The sequence below is a fragment of the Mytilus galloprovincialis genome, chromosome 14, assembly GCF_965363235.1.
Source record: "Mytilus galloprovincialis chromosome 14, xbMytGall1.hap1.1, whole genome shotgun sequence".
Lineage (NCBI taxonomy): Eukaryota > Metazoa > Mollusca > Bivalvia > Mytilida > Mytilidae > Mytilus > Mytilus galloprovincialis.
This window is the reverse complement of record NC_134851.1, coordinates 19631041-19658158: the sequence shown is the minus strand read 5'-3', so window position 1 is coordinate 19658158 and position 27118 is coordinate 19631041. Positions and strand designations below refer to the sequence as shown.

General features: G+C 32.5%; 1 protein-coding gene across 4 annotated transcripts in view; it reads right to left on the bottom strand.

The window, feature by feature from the left end:
* Nucleotides 1-27118, bottom strand: part of LOC143059760 (DNA topoisomerase 2-alpha-like) — a 40153-nt gene that overhangs the window by 11779 nt on the left and 1256 nt on the right. For all 4 annotated transcript variants that reach the window (XM_076233316.1, XM_076233318.1, XM_076233315.1 and 1 more), the window contains exons 2-23: nucleotides 22447-22662; nucleotides 21754-21847; nucleotides 21024-21087; nucleotides 19257-19402; nucleotides 18790-18887; nucleotides 18356-18568; nucleotides 17684-17857; nucleotides 16957-17058; nucleotides 16071-16208; nucleotides 15099-15395; nucleotides 13689-13925; nucleotides 12814-12919; nucleotides 11964-12073; nucleotides 11142-11234; nucleotides 10130-10366; nucleotides 8446-8594; nucleotides 7082-7313; nucleotides 6002-6201; nucleotides 4450-4585; nucleotides 2422-2617; nucleotides 1740-1834; nucleotides 962-1102 (exon numbers count right to left, since the gene is read on the bottom strand). In XM_076233316.1, coding sequence (XP_076089431.1) covers nucleotides 962-1102; nucleotides 1740-1834; nucleotides 2422-2617; nucleotides 4450-4585; nucleotides 6002-6201; nucleotides 7082-7313; nucleotides 8446-8594; nucleotides 10130-10366; nucleotides 11142-11234; nucleotides 11964-12073; nucleotides 12814-12919; nucleotides 13689-13925; nucleotides 15099-15395; nucleotides 16071-16208; nucleotides 16957-17058; nucleotides 17684-17857; nucleotides 18356-18568; nucleotides 18790-18887; nucleotides 19257-19402; nucleotides 21024-21087; nucleotides 21754-21847; nucleotides 22447-22662 — 3474 coding nt within the window. The remainder of the gene's footprint in view (nucleotides 1-961; nucleotides 1103-1739; nucleotides 1835-2421; nucleotides 2618-4449; nucleotides 4586-6001; nucleotides 6202-7081; nucleotides 7314-8445; nucleotides 8595-10129; nucleotides 10367-11141; nucleotides 11235-11963; nucleotides 12074-12813; nucleotides 12920-13688; nucleotides 13926-15098; nucleotides 15396-16070; nucleotides 16209-16956; nucleotides 17059-17683; nucleotides 17858-18355; nucleotides 18569-18789; nucleotides 18888-19256; nucleotides 19403-21023; nucleotides 21088-21753; nucleotides 21848-22446; nucleotides 22663-27118) is intronic.

The following is a 27118-nucleotide window of genomic DNA, read 5'->3' as shown; positions in this document are numbered from 1 at the left end:
GGATACAAATATTATCATAAAGGGCTCAATTGTTTCCTCTACGGTAAGTGGCTTAGATATGAACTTTAACTGATGAAAACCTAGCTTAAGCCATTCACATAGATGCCAACCCCCTTTTGACACAATCTGTAACAATCTATCAAATTTTCCATAATTTTGAAAAGTTTTCAGTAATCATTTAAAAACGTACATTTACCAAAAAAAATTACTGACGAGTGGTTGCAAATTGATGTGCACCAACATGATTCGTTAACATTTTATCTGTAGTATTATTCAATTGTTCCAACATTCTCGTCTCGTACATTTTCGTTTTGTCAAGGAGATGTAGAGAAAGGGGGAATGCTACTTCATAAAATGCAAGTTTGCCTCTTCGGAAGTCAGTTAGTTACCAAACGATAGGTCAATAACTCCTGAGAAACCGGAAGCATTACATTGGCGTTTTCTTGATACCGAACCAGGCCGGAAAAGTAATGATAAAAATCCATGTTTTACAAAATTGAATGGCGATGACTGGGAATCCTTAACTATTCAACTTTGACCGTAATAGCGTCGTTTTGATTGCAAAATCAGAAAAATTACGGAAAAATCGTAATTGTTGGCATCTATGCATTCATGCCTAAAATGACTGTTAAGATGACCAATTTTATTATTATGAATTCCTGATGATAAAAGGACATTATTCAGGGGTTAAATTTGCATTAGATAATGAAAGATGCTCTACCATTTGAAATTCAAGTCTGTGTAAAGAATGCTAGGTCTTTGCACTTTTGTAATTTAAAATTTTAAAATAAAAGTCTCCTCCAAGAAAAGACAGGTTCCGTAGCTCTGACTTGCACTCATTTGAAACCCTGATAATTTCATGGGCATACTGAAGGACAGATGAAAGCCAGCCCCCTAAGCCTCCAGAGTGGCAAGTATAATAACTATCAAAGAATTCCAAACCAACCGATTACTCCTTTACCTTGTTATCTCTCTGTTTAATCAGTTCATCTTTCTTTTCTTTTGTCAGATTCCATAAAGGCATACCAAGAATGTAGTTAAAATCATGACTTGAGCTGGTTGAAACGTCACTATCTGCATCGTCAACCTCCTCGTCTTCTGCCTTCAATTTGAAATCTATATTTTAGTCATATTCTGTGGATTTCGTGGCAAAACCATGAAACACAATTTTCCTAAATCAACGAAAATAACTGAACACACAGTTTTATTTTCAGAGGTATTTAATTAGCTGTTTATTACTCATAAGACAATTTTTTTTTTCAAGTAAGAAATTCAACCATGATAAAACCATTTAATTGACAGTGTTCCCACAATACTATAATACAACCTTCTACGTCAGGTACTTAAGGATGTTCCCTTGTCATGTTTTGGTATTTTTGTCAGATATTCGTAATCCATTTGAATGCCTTAAAAATATTTGCCCATTGACCCTCATTTTTCTTTATATAAATCTTTCACATGTATAATGATTTAAAGCCATCTGTAAAAGTCTAATTAAATTTTAATTATTTTTTAATAGTTTTTTGAGAACTTAAACTTGTCAATGATGAAGCTATGAAAAGTCAAGAGAGAACATTTCCTGGCCAAAATTTCAATGGATTATATCTCGAAAACAAGCATATTGACTTATATATTTTTTTTGCTCTTTTGATGCCTTTATTAATCCCCTATAAATATATACTAATGTTTTGAAAAGTTAATTATTTTGAAACTGAGTAGTAAACTCCCTTGAGTCTTACCTTTCTCCCTTGTGAATCCTTCCATGCTTTGACAGGGTCTGAATCATATCCTTTTCTTATCAATGTTTCAATCAAGGACTTCTTTGCCTTATTTTCTAAAAAAAAGTAAAAAAATATTTTTTTAAGAGCTTGCAACCAAAGAAAAATGGAAACATGCAGCAAGTTTTGACAGATCAAGATAATACCAAAAATTCAGTTTACTCGTCTTCAAATTTTAAAATTCGAGATTGTATGCAAGTAAACCTGGTAGCATACATTTAATACATGTTATTCTTTAGTTCTCACCAAGTTCAGTAAATTTGTCAAAAAATTGATGGAAAAAATAAGAGTATAACAAATGATCATGAAGTTAAATTGACACCCTCTGATTAGTAAATACAAAAAAGGAAGGGCAATGTAATTTTATCGTGAAAAATCCTAAACAAGAAGGAGTCCATAGTACAGGGATGCCCCACTCACACTATCATTTTCTATGTTCAGTAGAATGTGAAACTTGGGTCAAAACTATAGAAAATTAAAAAGATCATATCATAGGGAACATTTGTACTAAGTTTTAAGCTGATTAGATTTCAACTTCATTAAAAACTACCTTGACCAAAAACTTTAACCTGAAGCGAGACAGACAGAGTATTAAATATTAGGTGTATTAATTAATTATCTGATATTTTGTTCTCATCCTTACCAATAGTAATTGTTCCATCAATCTTCTCTAAGATAAACCTGGCAATATTGTCTAATTTGAGAGCTTCAGATTCCAACATGCCTACCAAGTAAGCTTTCCTCTTTTTATAAAATTCTAATCTCAGGTCAAAAAATTCTCTGAGGATTTCTTCTACATTATTATATCTCTTTATACATCCAAGATGATCAAACAAAACCTATAATAAGATAAGTATATATTATTTAGTAAGTCAAAATTACAAATTGCGATTGTTCAATATATTCAAACTTCTTTTCATTTCAATTGAAATCAAATGAATTGGGAATAAATATAAACTGATACTGTGGATTCATTTATATTCATGGATATCAATGTTTGTGGACGGAAGAAAACTTGTATCTTTGTTTACGTTTGATTTCCTGGTTTGCCAATATCTGCATACAAAGCTAATACACCTTATCGCTAATCCCGGCTGACCTGGCTGCTTGAACTTTGACGCATACAACAATCACTTTTCCATTGTTGCGTCAGATATTTTGTTTTATGACGTCAAAATTTTACGGGAACCTGTGTGATATCAAGCAATGGTGGACAAATAGCGATATGGTGTATAGAAAATAAGGGAGTCTTTTTTGTATATCAATTCAAATAATGCAACTAGAATTTACATTCCAATTCAAATTCAAACTAGATATCATTGAGATGGGAGCCATCTCTGTGGGCCCCGCTGTCAATAACGTGGGGTAAATAAGTTGTATGGATAATCTGATATGAAGCATTATTTGAAGTTATTACATAGTCTCATGTGTGATTTTGATCTAAGATTTTAAGTTAAAACTGATAAATATTCTCATCTTACTTTCATAGTATAATAGTGATATGACTGCATGATGTGAACTCATTGTTTACTACTCTAAGGTGACTTCTGGATATATGGATTGATGTTTGAACAATATGTTTAAAGGTGCTGCCCAATTGATATTTGTCACATATTTTTAGAATTATGCCTTCAATATATTATGACCCACCAAGTATAAAGTATGAAATATTAATGGTTCTCGAGAGGTAGAGCGGACACAATTTGTTAAGAACAACGAACGGATGGACAGACCGACAGACTGATCTTAGACCTAGGATGCATACATTATGACACATTCTCTTGTGTTGGTTAATATATATGTTAAGTTGAAAATGTTTGTCAGGTATAAAGTATGAAATAATAACAGCTGTCCTCTCAAAATATAATGTGGATCAAATTTGTTAGCGATGGACAGACCAACAGACAGACAGACCTTTGACCTAGGAAGTGGTACATACATCATGACACACCCTCTGGTGTTGGTTAAAATGGATGTCAAGTATAATATTTGAAATCATAACGGTTCTCAAGATATAGAGCGGACACAATCTTCACCACAGGACACAGGGTTGTCAACTGAAACCAAAGTTTTTTTGACGTTGACCTTTGACCTAGGAAGTTGTACATACATCATGACACGCCCTCTGGTGGTGGTTAAAATGTATGACAAGTATATACTTTGAAATCATAACGATTATCTAGATATGGAGCGGACACGATCTTCACCACAGGACACAGGATTGTCAACTTGAAACCAAAGTTTTTGACCTTGACCTTTGACCTAGGAAGTTGTACATACATCATGACACACCCTCTGGTGGTTGTTAAAATGGATGTCAAGTATAAACTTTGAAATCATAATGGTTATCTAGATATGGAGCGGACACGATCTTCACCACAGGACACAGGGTTGTCAACTGAAACCAAAGTTTTTGACCTTGACCTTTGACCTAGGAAGTTGTACATACAACATGACACACCCTCTGGTGTTGGTTAATAATCATGTTAAGTATTAAGTATGAAATCATAACGGTTCTCTAGATATGGAGCGGACACGAAAGTGTTACGGACGGACAGACGGACGGACAGACGGACGGACGGACAGACGGACGGACAGACTGATCACTATAGGGCGACCCGCCGTCGGCGGGGCCCTAATAAAACATATCTGAACAAAGAGTGAGACTTACCATTGATGTGGCAGAAATTGTACTTTGTAATTTGAAGAGTTTATGTAAACCAGTCTCTTCAGCCTGTGCAAGCTTCTCTGGTGTCATTTTCACTATAAACTTCACAGTTGAATCTGTATGGTATTCTTTGTAATCTCTGAAAGTAGGATAGAAATTTAAATTAAAAAAAAAAAAACCCAAGGGTATCAGTCAGGGATATAACTCTATAGGGTTATTACAGGAAAATGACATACATTTGTCATTGTGGACTAAAAAATCAAAGAACTGTGATAACATACGTATGTTACATGTTTCAAAGGGACAATATACACCATAAGTTTAGTTAAAATATATACAAGTTCTATTGATATTACTATTGTCTTTATGTATACTTAACTATTGAAAGATGTAACAGTTCATAGTATTCCAATTTTGAATAGTACACCTATATGTTATTACAGAAAAAATATGCCTGTAATAACTAAAGGGTGTTATCACAGCTTCTCTATATCACTTCAAAGCATTTGCTCAGACATAAATCATGCTTAATTACAATGTATTTTAATTTATTGTAAGAAATAATGACCAGAGCATGTAATGAGGTTCTGCGCAAGTTTCTCAGTAATTCCCAAGTGTCTTATATAATAAGTTACATTCCTTTAATAACTAAGCCTTGTTATCACAGCTAAGTTAATTCCTTAATAGCCTTGTCTCATTGATTTACCATGGTTAATCAAAAATGTATTAATTCAGTTTAAAAATTAATTATCAAGGCTATGCATTTAGTTTCTGCGTAAAGTCTCAAGAGTTCCCTAGAGTCCACTATAGATTAAATAATTTTACAAATAACAAACATATGTTATTACAGAATTAGAAAATTTAAGGAAAAGTATCTGTAATAACACACGCAAGTTATTTTCTGTAATAACCCTATAGAGTTATATCTCTGACTGGGTATATTGATTGAATAAATGTATTTTTACTGGATTTATCATACTAGTTGGGTTATAAAAAGGTTTTTTTCCAGGAGTTTAAATGATTTTCTTTGAATTGAAAAGTATTTATTTTCCTCATCAGAAAACAAAAATGCATAAAGCAGAACTAACAGGCCAGAAGAGCGCTGCCTATCTCTTCTGGGTTAATTCAAACACTGGTTACCTAAGAAATCTTTAAAAAGATGTACACATGTACTGTAAAGAAACTTATATTTGCGGATGCGGATACTTTATTTCACGTTTAGCCCTGACTACCCCTTTTTGCAGTGTTTTCATTTCGGAATTTTCAAATTTCCTTGATTTTATTATAAGTTGAGGAAACATCCAAGTTTCACATATTCATCTTACTTTTTGACTTGTGAAGACACGAAAAATAAATTGCTCTCGAAAATTATTTGGTTTTACAGTATATGATGTGGATGGATTAAATTTGCTTGATTTTATTTTATAGTTAATTGAGGAAAGATCGAAGTTTCACATATTCGTGTTACTTTTTAACTTGCAAAAAACACTAAAATAAAAGCGCTCTCGAAAATTAGTTGGGTTTAAAGTATATAATGTCAATAGATTAGACTTACGTAATACAAGGGGGTGTCTTCTCATTACCATACAACATAACCTCTAAGACTTCTTCTTTATAGTTCTGTGTCCATGTCCTAATCGGCAGCTCTGTGATTTCTACCGTCTGGTCGTCAACAATGGATATCTCACCACTACATAAGTACTTCTCCTCACTGATTTCTTCTATCGATCCCTTGAAGTTTTTGTACCTTGGAATCTAGAAATTGAAATTATAAAAAAGATTTTAAGAGTATGATATACATACTGTACGGTGACCTATAGTTGTTAATTTCTGTGTCATTTTGGTCTCTTGTTGTCTCATTAGCAATCATACCACATCTTCTTTTTTATATGCTCATTTTTTTTGTTTGTAGGATTTGTACGGTGTTGGACATTTCAATTTCCTTTTAATTTACATCTGTTTGGTATATACTTGTTAATTCAAACATTTTTGCTATTTTTTTTGTTTGGTGATGGACTGGATAAGAGCCTGTGTTAAAAAATTTATAGCAATATTTATATGTAGCATTTCCCTAAATTGCAATAATCATTTTGTGTTCGATTCAATAAAAGCAATAATAGTTTCAAACACAAATTTCTAAATTTACAGTGCATGACTTGATTATTGTCTTTGTCTTCTTGCCTCTTCTTTCATCATTATGAAACCTGTCACACTGCAAACAGCAAATTGGGATGCCAAATAAGGTTTGATTGTTGGTGTTAGATGCCAAATAAGGTTTGATTGTTGGTGTTCAGTTATTTATGATGCGTTAATTGTTATTATACAACTTTAAATACATCATCCATGTGATACTGAAATATAATCTGACAAAGTATTATATGGTTTTCCTTAGGGTTGTTCCATAAAAACATACATGGGACCCAGGGAAGGCAACATAAATTTGCCACTTTAGGTGGATGCGAAATATTGTTTTGAACTGGTTAAAAATTATGCAGGACTAAATCGCTTCTATGGGTGGTCACTCTGTTTTCAAAGTGCCTTCCCTGGGTACCATGTATGTTTTAATTGAACAGTACTTAGGCAGACAATGACAATACTAATTATTTTGGTGGTCAAATAAAAGAATGAAACAAACCATTGGTATCGGATCTTCATCGTACAGCAGTCTCTTACAGTTGGCCACAACCTCACGAACATCGTAATTTGGTATCTTTGTGCTCCATCCCGTTCCAATACCTTCTGCTCCATTAATTAGGACAGTGGGAACAACAGGACAATACCATACGGGTTCAATTTTCTGATTATCGTCAAAATTGCTTTCTAAGAGAGCATCATCATTCGGATGGAAGATTAGACGAGTCATTTGGCTGAAATGATAAATTTCTGAATTGAAATTCAAGATGAAATTCAAGAAAACTATTTTGAATCGTGACCAGTTTTAAAATTTTAACCTTCAGGGGTTCAAATTAGCGGTGGTCCGAGGTCCGTGACCTTCCAGTATTGCAATCGGACCTTCGTTTTGGTTACTAGTTACGCCCGACGGACCTTTGCATAGAAAGAAAGTAAACATTAACTTTGCCGATTTTTTTAACCAAAATGTTTTCCAAACGATCTCAATATTTATGTTCATCTTTATTATTCATGACAACGATGTTGATTTTGTTCAACCGCTATCTTTATACCGAAAATCGTAAGTTGAACTACTACTTAAATTGTATACTCCGAAATGAACAATATAAAAAAGAGATACATATAGCCCTTTATATCATAGTGAAAACTACAAGACAACACCCACCCACCAACAGTGACACCATCCCCATATAAAAACAAGATAATGTGATTTTATTATAAATTGTTAGACAATTACATGTATAATTAAACATGTTTTACAACAGTTACTGACAATGAAACAAGTTAACCTAACACCAAAAGCACATAAATTTTGTATCTTACTGAGTTATGAAATATTTCAAGTAAAAGTAGGACCTGGAATTTAGGCTGTGGACCTTTCAGTTTGAAGTGTCAAAGGTCCTGGACCTTCCAGTACCAAATGTTAATTTGAACCCCTGACCTTCCAAGCATAAACTGTACAGCAAATAAAAATATACTCAATTACACATTATCTTAGTTCAAACAGTATTTATTAATGAAAATTACAAGAATAAAGTATTACAATGTTACATGAAACAATTTCAGAGTTCACCAAAGGCATATGATTCTAAAAAATGTACAATATCTCAACCACAAAAGGATAGTATTTTAGACTTTTTGATACATTTGATTTTTTTTAAATGTTGGAATTTTTTTCTATCAAAAATAAATTCAGGACCTAAAAGTATATATGTCTGAAATCACCAATGAACAGCTTAAATATTCTTTGAATATTTCGTTTTTAAAACTTAAGACTTCCTGTTCATTAGCTTATATCATGTATATAGAGATAACATCATCTCACATTAATCTGTCTTTAATCCGGTACATTTATTACACAATAATTACCTTAATGCAGTAAAAATATAACGGGGACTGGCAGCATCCTTTCCACCATGTAATCTGGTACCAAACTGACCAATGGGCAACAAGAGATTCAAATTATTTGAGCCAACAAAAGTCTGTGCCAAGTTGATGATGGTGGACATGAGAGATTGCTAAAATTAGAACAAGTGAAACTGTGAGCTACTGCTCACTGATGATACCCCCGCCGCAAGTGGATAATATTAATAGTGTAAACAGGAAGTTGTCGAGTGATGAATCTGAAAACGCATCACACGGTATAGCTGACTTATATAAATCCTGAAACCAAATTTCAGAAATCCTTGTATTGTAGTTCCTGAGAAAAATGTGACGAAAATTTTCAACTTGGCTATCATGTGTAAAATCATACAAGTGTTCGGTAAACAGGAAGTTGTCAAGTGATCAATCTGAAAACGCATCACACGGTATAGCTGACTTAGATAAACCCTGAAACCAAATTTCAGAAATCCTTGTATTGTAGTTCCTGAGAAAAATGGGATGAAAAATATTCATGGGACGGACGGACTGACGGAAGGACAGACAGAGGTAAAACAGTATACCCCTCCTTTTTTAAAGCGGGGGGTATAAATATTTTGTAATTAAACCTGAACACTTTTGACAGGAGAGTTAACAAGATCTATATCTGTGTCTAAAAAGGCAAATATATACATCTGAATTAGGTTTAGAGCATTATTCTAACATACTTACGCCTGATTTAATGTACAGTTTATGCAATTTAAACTATGGTAATCATGAACTGCCTTTTGAAGCCAGTTTTTTTTTCCGTATTGACCAATCAGAAAAATTTCTGACTTCTGTTACCAAGAAGAATTACAAATTGGAGGCATTTGTTTAAAACTTCAACCACTACTTATATAAATTTTGAATGAAAATTCAACCATTTGAGTGACTATCAACCCCTTTCCACCGATTCGTTTAAATTTGGATCAGACAAGCGTATTTTTTTTAGTAATAATATAACCTTCAAACAACATACAATTTGGTATACAGATTTGTTCATACATTACATTACATTGTTTAAAATTGAGAATGGAAATGGGGAATGTGTCAAAGAGACAACAACCTGACCATAGAACAGACAACAGCAGAAGGTCACCAACAGGTCTTCAATGCAGAGAGAAATTCCTGCACCCGGAGGCGTCCTCAGCTGGCCTATACCCCTAGCCAATGTAGAAAAGTAAACGCATAACAATACACACATTAAAATTCAGTTCGAGAGAAGTCAGAGTCTGATGTCAGAAGATGTAACCAAAGAAAATAAACAAAATGACAATAATACATAAATAACAACAGACTACTAGCAGTTAACTGACATGCCAGCTCCAGACTTCAATTAAACTGATTGAAAGATTATGTCTTCATCATATGAATATCAGGCACAATCCTTCCCGTTAGGGGTTTAGTATCATACCATCATAACATATATGAGAAGAACATAACCTGTGTCATGCCAACAACTGGTTTTTAAATAAATGTGTTTAGTTCCGATGCAAGAACCTATAACATGTTTCTAATTGTATCAAGTATTAAAGATCTTTTGTGAAATAAAGTTTAAAAACAGGATTTAGGTCTTTTGAAAAAATAATAATTAATAAGTATTCCCCCAAAAACGTAAATAAAAAACTTAAATATTTCAATTAGTACTAACTTCACCGTGATGGTAGGACGATTGTTCAGCTACAGAACCTGCCAGCTGTGCGACTTTCAATTCCCTGATGAGATTTCTTTTGATACATGTGAAGATGACCTTTCTCTGACCTGGTTTCAGACCATCTACGAGTGAAGGAATTGAACGTTCGTTATCCATATTGCTGAAAAGGACCAGTTCTCTGTTGATGAACTCGTTGTAGGAGATATGTTTGGTTTCTTTACCATACAAGTACACCTGAAAGGAAAAAAATATATTTACAGCTCTTCTGGATGAGAATGCTCATGTACAGCTGAATGAAAAACATATTCCTATAGCTGATATGTCTGAGAATGTACAAGTACAGTTAATGTATCATGAAGTCATGTTTGATTGTTTGTTGGATAATGATTTGATTTGATTTTTGGTGTATTAACGCTACTTTTGGGCTATTTCGTTTTGGCCAGTTTTTATTGGTGGAGGAAGCCCGAGTGCTCGGAGAAAACCACAACCTTCAATAGGTAAACTAACAATCCTAGTCAATTATGATTGACGTCAAGTGCTCCCACACAAGTGGGGTTCTTCAATGTTGACTGGCTAGTGATGACAGCTGTAATTACTTATGACCATTCGGCCACTGAGGCCCCTAGTTGGATAATGAAAGAAATAGTATCTTTTAAAGCTATTTGCTTTATGGATTTTTTTTTTAGATGAAAACAGGGGTAAGCAATAATTTTTTTTTTGATGCAGCAAAATTCGAATTTACCATATAAGCTGCAGTACTAAGATTCAAAGGTATTCTTGTTTGTCATTATTGTATGCATCACTTGAATTATATTGTTTTAATATCTGTCATTTGTGTGATTCAGTGAATGTAAAGGCCTTCATGTTTTAAGCAAGTTAAAAAGTTCTTATTAGAGCTACTATGGAATTGCTAATCCTTCAATCAAGCAATGGTCAAATTTGAAATATTCCTCACAAAAAATAAAAATATTTAAATACCATCTATATCAAAGCTGGTTAAAAGTATTACCTCTGGTAGACCCATTTCTAATCTTCGTTTTCTTTCAACCATAAAGTTTGTTAACCATTCTTTTCTCTCTTCAATTTTCTTCTTACTGAAAGCCTGAAATAGAAAAATTAACATATACATTTACTTTTGTGTTTTTGGTTCAATGTTTGTACATTGATAAGGCTGTTAGTTTTCTCCATTGAATTGTTTTACATTGTCATTTTGGGGACTTTTATAGCTGACTATGTGGTATGGGCTTTGTTTATTCTTGAAGGCCCTACGGTGACCTAAAGTTGTTAATTTCTGGGTCTTTTGGTCTCTTGTTGAGAGTTGTCTCATTGGCAATCATACCACATCTTCTTTTTTTATATTTACTTACGGTTAACTTGTGCATATCATTTATAGTATTGAAATAAAACTACACAAAAATTCAGAGTACTGAACACAAAAACATGAAGTTTATTTACAAGATGGATATTTTATGGGCATCTCTATCTCCTCACTAAAACAGTAGAATTGATTACAGCTGATTTCATTGATGTGTAGGGAAAGATAGAATTCTTGGTTAAATTGCTTGTTATATGAACCGTGAAGTCAATATAAGGTAAGGAATACTACCCTCCTTTCCAAGTAGTCTAGCCTTACAGACAAATGGATTGGTTATCTGTTGGACTAGTCTACTCTTAAAGGAAGGTAGTTTATCTAACCTAATAATGAGTTCACGGTTCAGCTAACAAGCAAGCTAACCAAGGATTCTACTTTTCCCTACACACTCAATGAAATCGGCTGTAATAAACTAAATGACTTTGTATACTGAAGTTATGCACAATGTTGATAGCTTACCAATGTAATAGAGGCATCATCTTCTGTGCCCTGGTATTTAAATGGAATCTTATGTTTGTCCATATCAGAGAAGTATTCTTTTGCTTCTTTAGCTGTGCTGGTTCCCAAACCTAGAAGTAGTAAGATACTTGTTTTTAACAAAGGTAAGGGCTGATCCATTAAAACATATCCAGGGACCAGACTTTGAATCAAAAGTCTAACCACCTATAAAGGTAATTTCTAGAAAATTTCTCAATACGTTTTCACTTTACAAAAGAGCAATTGGCACCCAACCTTAACCCATGAATGCTTTTATGGAACAACCATTAATTACTGGATTATTGACAATATCTTATTTCTAAAGAAAAATATTTGTGAAAATTTAAAATTGCAGGACAGGAAATAACAAGTTTTTAACAAACTATAAGAATAGTCTTCTACAAAAAAAACATTAGTTATCAATTTTAGAGACTGGTTTGGGATACAAGCTCTAAGGCTCCAAATGGGGTGAGTATTCTGTGTTGAGACTGAAAAACATGTTAAAATATTCTTATAATAAAAATAAATATTTTCATAATAAATAAAACAAGAATGTGTCTATAGTACATGGATGCCACACATGCACTATCATTTTTTATGTTCAGTGGACCATGAAATTGGGTTTAAAACTCTTATTTGGTATTTAAATTAGAAAGATCATATCATAGGGGACATGTGTACTACGTTTCAAGTTTATTAGACTTTAACCTGAAGTGGGACAGACAGACAGACGAACAAACGGATGCACAGACCAGAAAACATAATGCCCCTCTACTATGGTAGGTGGGGCATAAAACCAAGCATTAATTCATAAGATTAAGAGATTAAAAACCTTTGTAGTATTTGACTTTGTACGTGTGCCAATTATCTGTATCCCTTTTCCATTCTTCAAACTCTGGTAAACTGTAAAAAGATTTCTCCTCTTTTCCTTTCGTCACCTACAATATAAACAAAACAGGTGTCATTACTTTTAGTTCTTCTTATTCTTATAGTGGTTTGGTTTTTATCTGATCAATCAATTTCTGTGGATTGAGGACAAACTTGAATGTTTGTGGATGTTTAATTTCGTGGTTTTGACAGTCTGTATACATACCCTTAGAAAATTTGTAATATGATGAATATTTAAATTCATGGTTTCCCATACCCACGAAAATTGGTATCCAACAAACATTAGTGACTCCACAATAGACAAGTCATGAATCATACCATGGCATCTAGTAAGTTATATATAAGATAAGAGCTGTTAAGGTGGTACCTAACACTACAGGGAGATAACTGTAAAATCAGCTAAACATTTTAATTACCTTGTGTTGTTTAGGGAATATTAAGCTTCTCGATGATCAAAATAAGTGTTTGTCAAACTGCTATATAACCAGTGTAATTTTTCTGATAAAACAGTTGGTTAAAATGTTTTGAAATTTTTATATTTTTGTCAAAGGGTCAAAGTAAATACTTTGTCAAAATTTAATGAAAATTAAGCCAAATTAATTTTAGTTAAGGTGTTGGATACCACCTTAACAAAGAAAAAGACAAAATTCACACAAGTAGTTCGTATCTATCCAACTTTTAATCAAACTGCCTTTCAACAAAACTTTTAAACCTATTGTAGCAAGGGACAAAACTGTCAGATCGGATTTTAATTTGACCAGGAAATGCACAGAAGCCTTTAAGACTTTTACTTAAAATATCATTTAGTAAAATTCATACCTTGACAATCGGAGTAATAAACTCCTCCACAACATTATTCTTCAAGAGATTTGGCCAGAAATGGTGTACAAAGTTAATTAAAAGGCCTTTGATATGAGATCCATCCTGATCCTGATCTGTCATTATCATGATCTTGCCATATCGTAGTGTTTTTAACTTCTCAGGACTATCATATTTCTCTTTGAACTGAAGTCCCATGATCTTGATTACGTTGTTGATCTCTGCATTGTCCATAATCTAACAAATAAATATATAATCTAAATAAGTGTATACAAGATTAAAATAATTTTGCCCTACATCTAGAAAATTTCATCCAAATACTATCCCTAGTAACACAATTTTATTTTTTTCACTGTGGATTCATTTCATTTCATCAATTTTCATGAATTGAGGAAAACCAGCATTTAGGTGGATATTTGATTTGTGGTTTTGTTAATCTCTTCATGCAAACTCTATATATGGACAATTTGTAATTTGTTGAACATTAGAATTCATGGTTGACCTTTACTCTTGAAAACCATGAAAATTGGTATCCAACGAATATTAATGAATCCACAGTATACGTAAGTTGATTTTAAATTTATGCAGGCAATTTGATTTCAAGTCACTACTTGAAAAAGCCTCACTTTATAAAAAAATATAGATGATGATAATGATAATGGATGGCTGTCTGTAAATTTTTGTTAATGTAACATCATGTAACCCCAAGCTGGCTTTAAACAGGTAATTTCACTAGGTAACAGTCTGAAGGAAGACATCACCATATCATTCGGTCTTTGAGCAGTCATCTACTTTTACTCTTAAATGACACATGCTTATTATATTCTGTGTCTGTCCCATGTCAACTTCCTGTAAATCAGTGATTGTATTATGTTTGCTAAATGTTATATTTGTTTTCCCTTTTTGTAAGTTTTCTTGTTAGAAGTGTTTAACATTTGTTATATCAGTTCCTGTTATTAAAGGCGTTATGGTAACCCTATAGTTGTTTAATTTTTTGTCATTTGTCTCATTTGCTTATATAACAAAGGCCAAAATAAGAGTATGCGTGTTTACTGTACCCTTACCTACCCTTAAGTATTGCCATTTTTGATTAAGCACTGTTTAAGTCACAATGCTGCTCCCATAGACTCAATGTAAAAAATAAAAAATCCCTATCTACCTACTTACTCTGGTTTTTTCCAGCATGTGACAGTAAACACACATACTTTTTTGATTGGCCACATCTTCTTATTTTCATATTATCAGATAAGCAGCAAAAACCAATTATCAAGTCTATCGTTTGAATTGGCATAATCAAAAGCAACAACTCCTTCGCTCATGGCAATCACTATACAACAAAAGCAGTTTAGAAATATAAGAATAACTGAAATACTTTGGTTGCATTAAATATTACATGAAAAGATATCATACCTGTTTGTGAGTAGCCTCCCTGACATTGAGGAGTTTACCCCTCAGTGGGAACACACCATACTTGTCACGCCCCACTACACCAAGACCAGCCACAGCTAACGTCTTGGCTGAATCTCCTTCCGTCAGAATAAGAGTACAGTCCCTTGAATTTTTTGTTCCTGCATCATTAGCATCATCTAGTTTTGGGATGCCTTTTAATTTAGAATGTTTTGAACTATGGCATTTTTTGTTTAATTGGGATTGAGCCTTGAACTTCATCCAGCTTAGAATACTTTCAACAATACCACACTTGCTAACCTATTAAATAGATAATTATTACTTTTAATTAATTCACTATGAACACATAATTAAACAAGAATGTGTCAAAAGTACACGGATGCCCACTCTTGCTATCATTTTCCATTTTCAATGAACCGTGAACGGATAAAAAATCTACTTTAGCATTAAAATTAGAAAGATCATACCATAACGAACATGTGTACTAAGTTTCAAGTTGATTGGACTTCAACTTCATCAAAAACTACCTTGACCAAAAACTTTAACCTGAAGCGAGACAGACAGACGAACGAATGAACTGAAGCACAGACCAGAAAACATAATGCCCCTCTACTATTGTAGATGGGGCATAAAAAACAAACTTACTGATGTATATATACTAGTAATGTTTTTTTTTTTATTTGAGTGACCATTGGTTACACATCATGATCAGATAATGGATTCTACTCAAATCTGTAATCCATGACAAAAAAAAATAAACACACTGCAGATTATGAATTCATCTCCCTTAACTCAATTTTTGTATTACATTATATATATTTCCCTTCTGAACCAAGTTTTAAATTAATTGAAATTCTGAACAGAATATACAAAATAATAAGATGTAGGCAATTCACCAATGAATCTTCTCATTTTGCATGAATTTGAGTACAAATTGCACTTATAACTTGTAAGGACACATATTCACATTCATACCTGTGTAATGAATTTCTCATTTAATGTGCACCTTGATCCAAAACTTTTGGCTTGTAAAGTCATATTTTCCTTTGTCTGTGAGTCAAATGTGGGATTTTCTATCAAACAGTTTACAAATATCCACAAGTGATTTTTAACCTGAAAGACAAAAAAAACATCCTGTTTGCATAATTATTCAAGTTCAAAGAATAAAGAAAAACAAGATGGCTATATTCTTCACCATTTTTTATAGATTTTCTTCTGTTGTAGCAGTTACACCAGGTAAGTAGAGGTTTGAGCACTCAGAAACATGTTTAACCTCAACAGCTCTTTATATTCCTGTCCCAAATTAGGAGCCTGTAGGGCTTGTCGTTATGTTTGTCATATTTGTCGTTTGAAAATTGTTTTGTTTTAAATTAGGTTATTAGTTTTCTTGAATTGTTCCACATTCTTCATTTCGGGGACCTTCTATAGCCTACCATACAGTATGGATTTTTCTCAATAATAAAGGCCGTATGGTTGCCTATAATTTCTTGCATTCACCTTATTTTAAATTTGGTGGATAGTTGTCTAATTGGAAATCATATCACATAGCCTTTATTATCTATTTATGAACAACAATTGAGGTTGATGTTACAACAACTTCATTGTATGTAACTGTAACCAAAACTTTGATCTGATACAGGCTAAACATATGGCAAAATTTCTGCCCTACCATTATAGGTGGGGCAGCCATTTTATCAGATAAGATGTGTGTTACCTCCAATACTCTGGGAGTGAAAAGCAAAACTCTCAGTTGTTATTTTGGTATTAACTAAAAGTAATCTAGTAATTAGAATGTTATTTTGAACTGTCAATTTTGACTGTGCTTTTTGTGGGTAAATTTCTTATTTCCTATATCACATACCTGGAAAGGTTTAATGGCTACACCACCTTTGTTCTTTTTCTTGACAATTTCTATCAGCTTAGTAACAACATGGTCAGCTACATAATCAACATGTCTTCCTCCCTAAAAATAAATAGCACACATATGTTTAATTCATATTAGTAATCAGAGTTTATACAACATATTCAGGGATCAACTACTCCATGAACCCATTTGAATTAGACTAGAAAAATTTTACACTATAAACTAAAAACTAATATTCTTAAACCTATTAATAAAATGTATGTAGTTCAGAATTACAATGTGCAGGGATATTACGTATATAGATTTGTTAGATTTTTAATTCTTGGGGTTTGCTATGATTGAGAGATTTCCTGCTCTATGAAATCTGGATTAATCCAGTTTTTGTGTGAAAGTGCCCAAATTGAGTCAAAATTGACCAAGGCTTCCCTGGCAATAATTGCAATGCCATGTCTCAACTGTAAATAATTAATTAAGAATGTTTTTATAGCTATTTTCCTAATGCATGTATTTTAAAAGATTGGTTGGCTTGGTTGCTTTGCTTGTATAAATGTTTGCTCAAGCATTATAATCACAATTGCCATCTGCAAAATCAATAGATAGGCAGGGCTCCAGATTTTAGAATGTTATTGGATGCTTGAGCAAACCTTAATACAAACAAAGCAAGCAAGCCAACCAAAGTTTTACTCTACAAGCATTAGGAAATCAGCTATAACCAGACACCTACCTTTGTTGTGGCAATACTGTTGACAAAGCTGACTTGCTGAAAGCCTTTTTCACTGAGTGTTACTGCTATCTCCCATCGATCATTAGGAATTTCATGACATATTTTAAGTGGCATATTGTTATCATCCACTTTGTCTTTGATATATAAGTCTACATAATCCTTGAAGTTCTTAACCTACAAGAAGACATTTGATTGTATCTATTTCAGCTGTGAATGTGAATTCTTCATTAATCCATAACAACTTTGGGATTTTTTCAGTACAGAGGATCCAGAATTTAAGTGTGATACAAAGTATAAAACTGGTATATATACAACCTTTTCAAAAACAACAAATCAAAATTCCCCAAAATGATCATCTGTGAAAAAACAAATCAAAAGTATATAAAAGCATGTCAGTAATGAAACACTATTTCTCCAGTGGATCTCAGATTAAGTATATAAGTTAAAATCAACAGAAATTAAATTGTGCACACAAGAAATATTGATTAAAATACATATTTAGAAAAAAAATAAAATAAAATATAAACTGAAATATTACAGTTGCCAGAAATTTATGAATATATAATTCCTCAACCAGATGCTATTGGACCCCCATTTAAATAGTATAAGTCGCCAGAAGAGTTATTATATTGGACATTGCAACATTGCTAGAGTTCTTGGACGGATACTTACAGGTAATTTTTTGCCATTCAGGAACACTTTCACTCCTTTTGAAGCTGCTGCAATGTCATAAGCTCTTCTTGTGAACAAATCAACTGTATCCTTATCTAACGATGACATCTTGAATTTTTTCAAGTCAGGGTAGAAAGTCACACTTGTAAAATCTTCATTTTTGGAATCTGTAATAGTAGGTTCTTTGGTTTTCCCCATGTTGTCTATCCACGTCTAAAAAAACAAAATAAAATAAAATGAATTTAAAATAAAATGATAATTTTTAATACATGTATCAAACTTTCATTTTCTATGAAAACTCAAAATCCAGGATTTAATAATGTATAATTTATAATGCTAGTACTCAAAACCTGGCATCCTTCAGTATATACATTGTGTGGTGTATTGAAAACTGCATCAATTTGAAAAAGTGCTCAATTAAGTAAAACACCTACCTGTTTAAATGCTTTGTGGTAGTCCTTTGATGATGTTTCTACAATGAACTTCGTACTGAATATATTACACAGCTTAGCACCATATCCATTACGACCACCTATCAAAACAAAAGAAATACTGTAAGTTTTAAGCCAGTGATTAAAATCAATAAAACATTACATTTAGATGTTGCCCATTTTCGTCGTTAGCATGACTAGTGAGCATATATAAGACAGAAAGACATACTGAGGGAAGAACAGGGATGGAAAACCAGCATGGAATTATTTTTTGGCCTAAAGATTAAGATAGCACAAATAAACAATAACTAAAGTAAAATAAAAACTATGATGTCTTCATGTTCATGACATACAATATATAACAAAGTTATAAATTAATTTGAAGGATATTATAATCATTGGTCATTTAATTTTAGAGTAATTCACCAAATAAAACCGGACCCCCCCCTTTTGTATTGACCAAATCTTACCTGTAACTTTTTTCTCTGTGTCGTCATAGTTACTGGAGGTAAGTAGATGACCAAAGATCATAGTGGGTACAAACATCTTTTCTGTTTTGTGTTCAACAACAGGAATCCCTTTTCCATTATTCCAAATTTTTATTTTATTGTTTTCCCTAAAAAAAGAAAAAAATATTGTTTGTTAGATGTTTGATATGAAAATTGATGATAACAACATTTTCATGACTGGAGAGATGCTTTACGTGTTTGCGCTTTTTTAAGTTGTTTTTTGTGTTATGTATTGATCTGACAAGTATAGCCTTTTTCAACTGATTTTATGTTGATATATTGTTCTGTAACAACAGTGTCCCATGTTACATGTATAACTCCACAACATTCTGTGTGTGTATGTTTGTCATTTGTTTTCTGTTTATCGTATTTGTTATTCTTTTATTGTTTAGTACATAAACATGATAAATAGTAAATAAATTGTTTTACATTGTCATTTTGAGGCATTTTACAGCTAGCTATGGGAATTGCTCAATCAGGTGACTATAGTTTTAAACTTCTACTTCATTTGGTCTCTGGTGAAGAGTTATCTCATTGGCAATTACACCACATCTTCATATTGATCATTGGCAATTACACCACATCTTCATATTGATCATTGGCAATCGTACCACATCTTCATATTGATCATTGGCAATTACACCACATCTTCATATTGATCATTGGCAATTACACCACATCTTCATATTGATCATTGGCAATTACACCACATCTTTATATTGATCATTGGCAATTACACCACATCTTCATATTGATCATTGGCAATTACACCACATCTTCATATTGATCATTGGCAATTACACCACATCTTCATATTGATCATTGGCAATTACACCACATCTTCATATTGATCATTGGCAATCGTACCACATCTTTATATTGATCATTGGCAATTACACCACATCTTCATATTGATCATTGGCAATTACACCACATCTTCATATTGATCATTGGCAATTACACCACATCTTTATATTGATCATTGGCAATCGTACCACATCTTCATATTGATCATTGGCAATTACACCACATCTTCATATTGATCATTGGCAATTACACCACATCTTCATATTGATCATTGGCAATTACACCACATCTTCATATTGATCATTGGCAATTACACCACATCTTCATATTGATCATTGGCAATTACACCACATCTTTATATTGATCATTGGCAATTACACCACATCTTCATATTGATCATTGGCAATTACACCACATCTTCATATTGATCATTGGCAATTACACCACATCTTCATATTGATCATTGGCAATTACACCACATCTTCATATTTGATATACTCGTTTAGATACCTGTTGACAGCAAAGTCAAGTATATGTGGTCACAATGGTGAAGGGACATACAAGTCTCAATAAGAGGCTCTTCTGCTCTTCCGATTAGAGTAGATCTTTTAAAATCAAATATAGTTGTTTAAAAAATTGGAATTATAATAATTTTGATAAAATGTGAAATTAAAATGTTTTTTTTTTAAGTTTCAGAACAATTCATTATTGTTGTCTTTGGCACCAATAATTTTGGAATGAAGACGAATGGTATTATCATGGGTACATGATGTCATTGTTATCCCAATTCTGCATCAAGTCTTCAACATTTTTGTGTCTTAGAACACTTTAATTTAGTGGTTCATGAATTCATATCCACAAATAGTAATGAATCACCAGTTTACAGAATTCGGACATTATTTTCTAGGAATTAATACTTACGGATCAATTTCAATTTTTATACAGTTCATTGAAGGATCTCTCTGTTTGTTATCAGAAGCATTGACTGAAGAATAAAAACAACATGATAAATTTATTAAAATTCCTTAAATAAATGTTTTAAGGGCTATAGGAGATAACTTTAAAATTCAGTAATGCGCGACATATAGTTGTGAACTACTTCGCATTTGGTTTTTTGTGGAGAGTTTTCTCATTGGCAATCATACCACATCTATGTTTTTATAATAATTACAAAAAGAGAAGTAAAACAAGAATATGTCCAAAGTACATGAATGCCCAACTCGCACTATCATTTTCCATCTTCAATGGACCGTGAAATTGGGTAAAAAATATTTTGGCATTAAAATTAGAAAGATCATACCATATGGAACATATGTACAAAGTTTCAAGTTGATTGGACTTCAACTTCCTCAAAAACTACCTTGACCAAAAACTTTAACCTAAAACTCCCACTTTCATTTTCTATGTTCAGTGGCCCGTGAAATTGGGGTCAAAAAGTCTAATTTGGCTTTAAAATTAGAGATCATATCATAAGCAACAAGTGTACTAAGTTTCAAGTTGATTAAACTTCAGCTTCATCAAAAACTACCTTGACCAAAAACTTTAACCTGAAACGGGACAGATAGACGAACCCACAGACCAGCAAAACATAATGCCCCTCGACTATCGTAGGTAGGGCCTAAAAACTAAAGCGCAATTACAGAAAATTTACCTAAAATTTCATCAAATATTTTGTAAAGTCCAGGTACAAATGTGATCTCTCTGTTGACCATATGCCCTGCTTCATCATCATAAACCCACATTGCCTGTAATAAAATTGATCAAAATTTAAAATCATGAGGTTATATTCAGATGTTGCTCTCTTTTCAATTTGTCATTTTACACCATTATAAAATTTATTTATTTCAAAAACCATTCATTTCATTGAAATCATTGCATGTCATATATATTCTTTGACAAATCTTGAAGAATCTTTGTAGCAATTTTGATACACATATTTGTAATCCAATCTGTTTAAAATATTTGTAAAACATTCTGCCATTTTTTTGATAAGTTATTTATCTTGATGAAAAAAAAACCACATTTTTTCGTTTGTTCAAATTAAACTCATTCTCTTGGTGAGTTAATGGAAATTAAAAAGGTGTTCACATTTGTAAAGGATTCATAAAAATATATTGTTGAAAAAAGGAAATTCTTTCAATAGCCATGAACATGTTTTTGTAAGATCTTTAAAAAAAGTCAAAAAATGACTTAAATATATTCAATTGTTTCAATATAATACTTGGCAGTTAAGAATATTCAGCAAACAGAAAATATACTTGTAATTGATCATGATGCAGCTCATATGATATCCTAATGCTTTTCTCCCAAGGAGCAATGTATTATTAACATTAAAGTAACAAACCTGTGTTAAAGTTTCCACTGAACCAATGTATGAATCAGGTCTAAGTAATATATGCTCCAGCTGGGATTTTTTCTGGTAAATTCTTTCAACAGACAATCTTTTCTTTGATGCTTTAGAGCCTGCATCTCCACCACCAGGCAAATGAATTTCGTCCATGTTCTCAGATTCAACCATTTTCTTTTTATCAGCTTTAGAATTCATATTGTCAAACAAAGTCTGAAACATAAAATTTACAAGAAATGAAAATAAAAAATATAATCTTTGAGAGTTTCTGTACTTAACTCTATAGGGTTGGTACTTTTTTTTTTTTACATGTATCATATATGCAGGTTGAAGTTTTTTGTGACCTTATTCTGGAAGATATAAAAATGGATTTTAAAATTATAAGTTATGTTGAGAATTTGAATTAAATAAGTGTGACTAAAACTAAAAGTTTGTTTTAACTGCTAAAAATAGTCCCAGGGATGGTACATGTACATCGGGGAAAGCTTCTGAGCAACTTTAATAAATTTCCAAACAGGTTTAAAAAAAAAACTTTCACCAGAGTTTACCTAAATGAAGCATTAACATTACATATGTTAACAACAGGCTGAACAGCATCGCTATCATGTGTCTTGTTTTTGTAGAACAAATGTTGCAGACAACACAAAAAGTAAATACATGTATTTAGCAAGCATACTTTAATAGTCTTTGCTATTGCATATAAACACACTATAGATACAATGTACATTTATCTTCAAACAAATTATTCTATATCATTTTAATAATTACTTCTGTTGTTTTGTTTGAACTAATTACAAAATCTGACAGACAAGTCAGTGTCCTATATTCTGCACGATTAGCCACTAGTCTGATGCCCCAGACTAGAAAATGTTGATTCGGACTAGTGAAATTTTCAAAATTTTATACAGTCATATAGAGAAAAATTTTGATATTTAGTTTGCCGACTAGCAGATGAAAACTTTTACTGTGCAGACTGGTCCTAAGAGAGATGTATCAAAATGGTGAATTTTGCAAACATACATGTAGCAACATTTAGCAAACTGTAAAATAAATTACGTGATTGCCTTGCTCTTCTTTGTCATAAAGAATTTAATATTAATTTCTATATAACAATTAAATTTCTGGACCTGCCATGACTAAAAGTTAAGTCCTTTCTAATTACTTAAATGAGAACCCTGGGTAACTCTTAACCTGTTCATCAAAGAGGGGAGGGCAGGACCTTTTTCTGGAGGTCTGGATCTGGTGCTTTTAAGCTCGGGATTTAGGGTTGTCAGGATTTAAATTTCTTTAAATTTGGTACTTTAGGATTAAATGTTTTTAAGCCCGAGATTTCGGGATCAGGAACCCTCTGACCCACCTCATCAAACCTAAACAATTATTCGCAAAATTGGTTACTACCCTCTTTTTGTTGGATACGCTAAACTTGATGTGTTTTTCATGAATGAGTTACACTGGTAGACACAGTTCAATCCGACAATCGTGTAAAGAGGGGGGCATGGGGGTCCCCATAACAGCAAAACAGTGAATTGATTTGGTTGAAAACAGATAACAAGGAATTGAAAAGGGATAATAACAGATAACAGTAAATGAAATATGAAAATAAATCTGCCCAGACCCAATCCAGTAGATGACTCGTAGATCTTAGTATATAACTTGTGGTATGGACCTAGAAAATTTTAAATAAGTTATAGTATGATTGTTGAATTTTTCTGAACGAAATTACTAGTTTCTGTTTTTGATATAGGGATATTTTTAATCTAGGGCATTTGAGGGATCAATTGTTAATGATTTCGGTTTTTTTATTTAATTTTTGAAAATAGTGCAGCCAGTGACAATTTATTATCAATTTGATTTTTAGATTTTTTTCTTCTGAAAAGCAATACATGTAGATATACTTTACAAGTAATAAAAAAAAAAATTGATGCACAATATATTTTTTTTTATTTAATGACCTCCTGTTCAAACTTACTTATAAATACAAAAATACCCAGATCAGTTGAGACAGGACATGTAACTGAAACATGCATGCCAGTTATGGTTCTTCTGATAATAAAAATTGCCTAAAGTGACAATTCTGATAGTATAATAGAATTTGGACCTAGTGAAAATTTGGATGACACCAAGTGAAACACCAATCATGCCTCTTACATGTATGTGAAATTATAGAATATGGAAAATTTGGGTACAGCATGGGAGAAGCTGTAGGATTTTAAAAAGGGTATTTATCGAAAAATTAAACTGAAGACACATCTTTATTTGCATCAATGGTTTCAGAGCTTCAATTTTCGCCATGTGAAGCAGTTAAAAAACTTTTAAAAATATGGTGGTCAGGGTTCTCTTTTATGTAAATGAAAAGAGAGGGAGTAGCACTTATAATATAAATGCTAAAAGAAAAAGATGTTGTATAATTTCAAAAGCCATAATTCAAACCCATACCACTTAGTAATGTAAAATAATTCAAAGGAGAAAACTAACTGCCTAATTTATCCACAAAATAGTGAACGAGAAACTTAGTAACACAGTAACAAACTACAACCACTGAATCCAGGCTCCTGACTTGGAAGTAGGCACATACAGAATGTGATTGCGTCAACGTTAGCATGCTAGTTGGTGTCCAATCCTCCCCTAATCAGGGACAGTGGTGTAACAGTACATCATAAAGATTATTATGTGGTCATTGAATAAAAATAATCTATAGGGTGTACCAATGCTTTTTTATAACAAAATCCATACTATAAGTTATTGTACAAGTAATAAGTGAATTATAATTTGTACAAAATGCTACATGTTCACAGACAATGGAATTTAATACAAAGTATAATAATAATATATACTGGAATGGTCCTGGGTCCAATTGATTTTAATATGTTTATGTGATGTATGTTACTGAAATTCTTCTGCAAATACAGGGCCACCCGATATTACCAGTAGAAAGACCCCAATAGATATACATTGTCAGAAGATGTGGTAAGCGTGCCAATGAGACTATCATCCATTCAAATCACAATTTTCAATTATCTTCAAATTTTACGGAAGATTGGCTGTCAAAATGCTAACATTCCAGTTTTCAATAACAGTTAACAGCAAATACATTCTCACAATAACAGATAACAAAATAGATAATAGTCCTATAACAGCTAACAAAGAATAAGTCAATAACAGCTAACAGTAAATATATTTTCAGAATAACAGATAACAAAGAATTAAAATGCCCCATAACAGCATAACAGTTAAACCCCTTGCCCCCCCCCCCCCCCCCCCAACTGTAAACAATGACTGTCAACGCTGAAGAACAATTAATCTTTCTTACTGTCATCTATTTAATAAGTCTTTAGTACTATTGGTAACCCTTTTGTCTTGATGTTCATTGTTGAGAAAAAAAGTCCTCTAAAGTCATTCTTTTGAAACACAGTGTTCTCCCCAGGAATTTTTTAAGGCACAAAATTCAAGGGCGCGTAACTCCTTTTTTATAGTGAACTTTTGTGATCTGAATCAATCAGTCATAAATCATAACATGCAATATTGCTTTGTGTTATGTGTTTAATAATGCAGAGTATTAATGAATTTATACAAGCATATATATATATATATATAAATATAAAATAAATTGATTTTAAACACAAAAGCTATTTATATTCAGTCAATTAAAGAAGTCAAAATATAAATATTCATCTCTGTACTCTCTGCTGCTTCTAGGGATATTGTTTCAAGATAGTGTTATTTTGTTGGACAGTCTAGATCGATCTGTTCCTCAACGTTGTCTTAATCCTCTTCAGGGTTGAAAACCCCCTCTCATAATAACTTTTGCTTATACCCCCCTTAACAAAAGTTACATTTCTAAGCCATGAAAACTCAGTCAGCCACTTGTCACTGAAACCAGAAACATGGTGATTGCTGTTATCACTTGCTAAAACTTTAGCTCAGTTGGGATTAGGAGAAGCAATTATAACATCTGCTTATACTGACAGCTGAGTGTAGAGGGAGGTGCATTAATTCCCCTTTTCATTAGAAGTCATTGATCTGGAAAAAAACCTTCTACTTCCATCATCTGTCTTTTGCTTAGAATTCACCCTTTGTTATTTGCAGAGAACATGTTCATTCAGAATTAATAAAATCGAATATAGTTAAGATAGTTGGTATACAACTTTTTAAAACAAAAATATTTTAATGAACAGCTGACAAGTTTCCGTAGTTTGACATTTATTTACGCTTCCGTGTGCATTATTGTTAAAACCTATCTTTGGCAGGTAGATATAAACCAAACTTCGTTAAAGTTAAGACCATTGGAATTATTTACTAGTGACATTATACAGAAGCCGCGGCGATTCCGTACCCGTGTTGATTGTCACATAAAATGTTCCCGACGCACGGACTCACGATCGATGTTCAATGATCATTTTATTTCTAAAAATATGACAGTTTGAAACAAATTTACCTTGCAAGCAACATTTTTCACTTTCAATTAAAATAAATCACTTCTCGTTATCTTTAATCAAAGTTTATTTTAATTTTTTCAACTACAAATACTCTCATTCATAATTTTCATCGTAAATATCTTTAGCAATGTGTATTCAAATCTATCACGTGTATTGCAGTCTTCACGCTGAGTGGCAGACCTGGCAGCCCAGGCTAGTAGAATTGCTCTCGGGCCTGTAAAAATCATATCTAC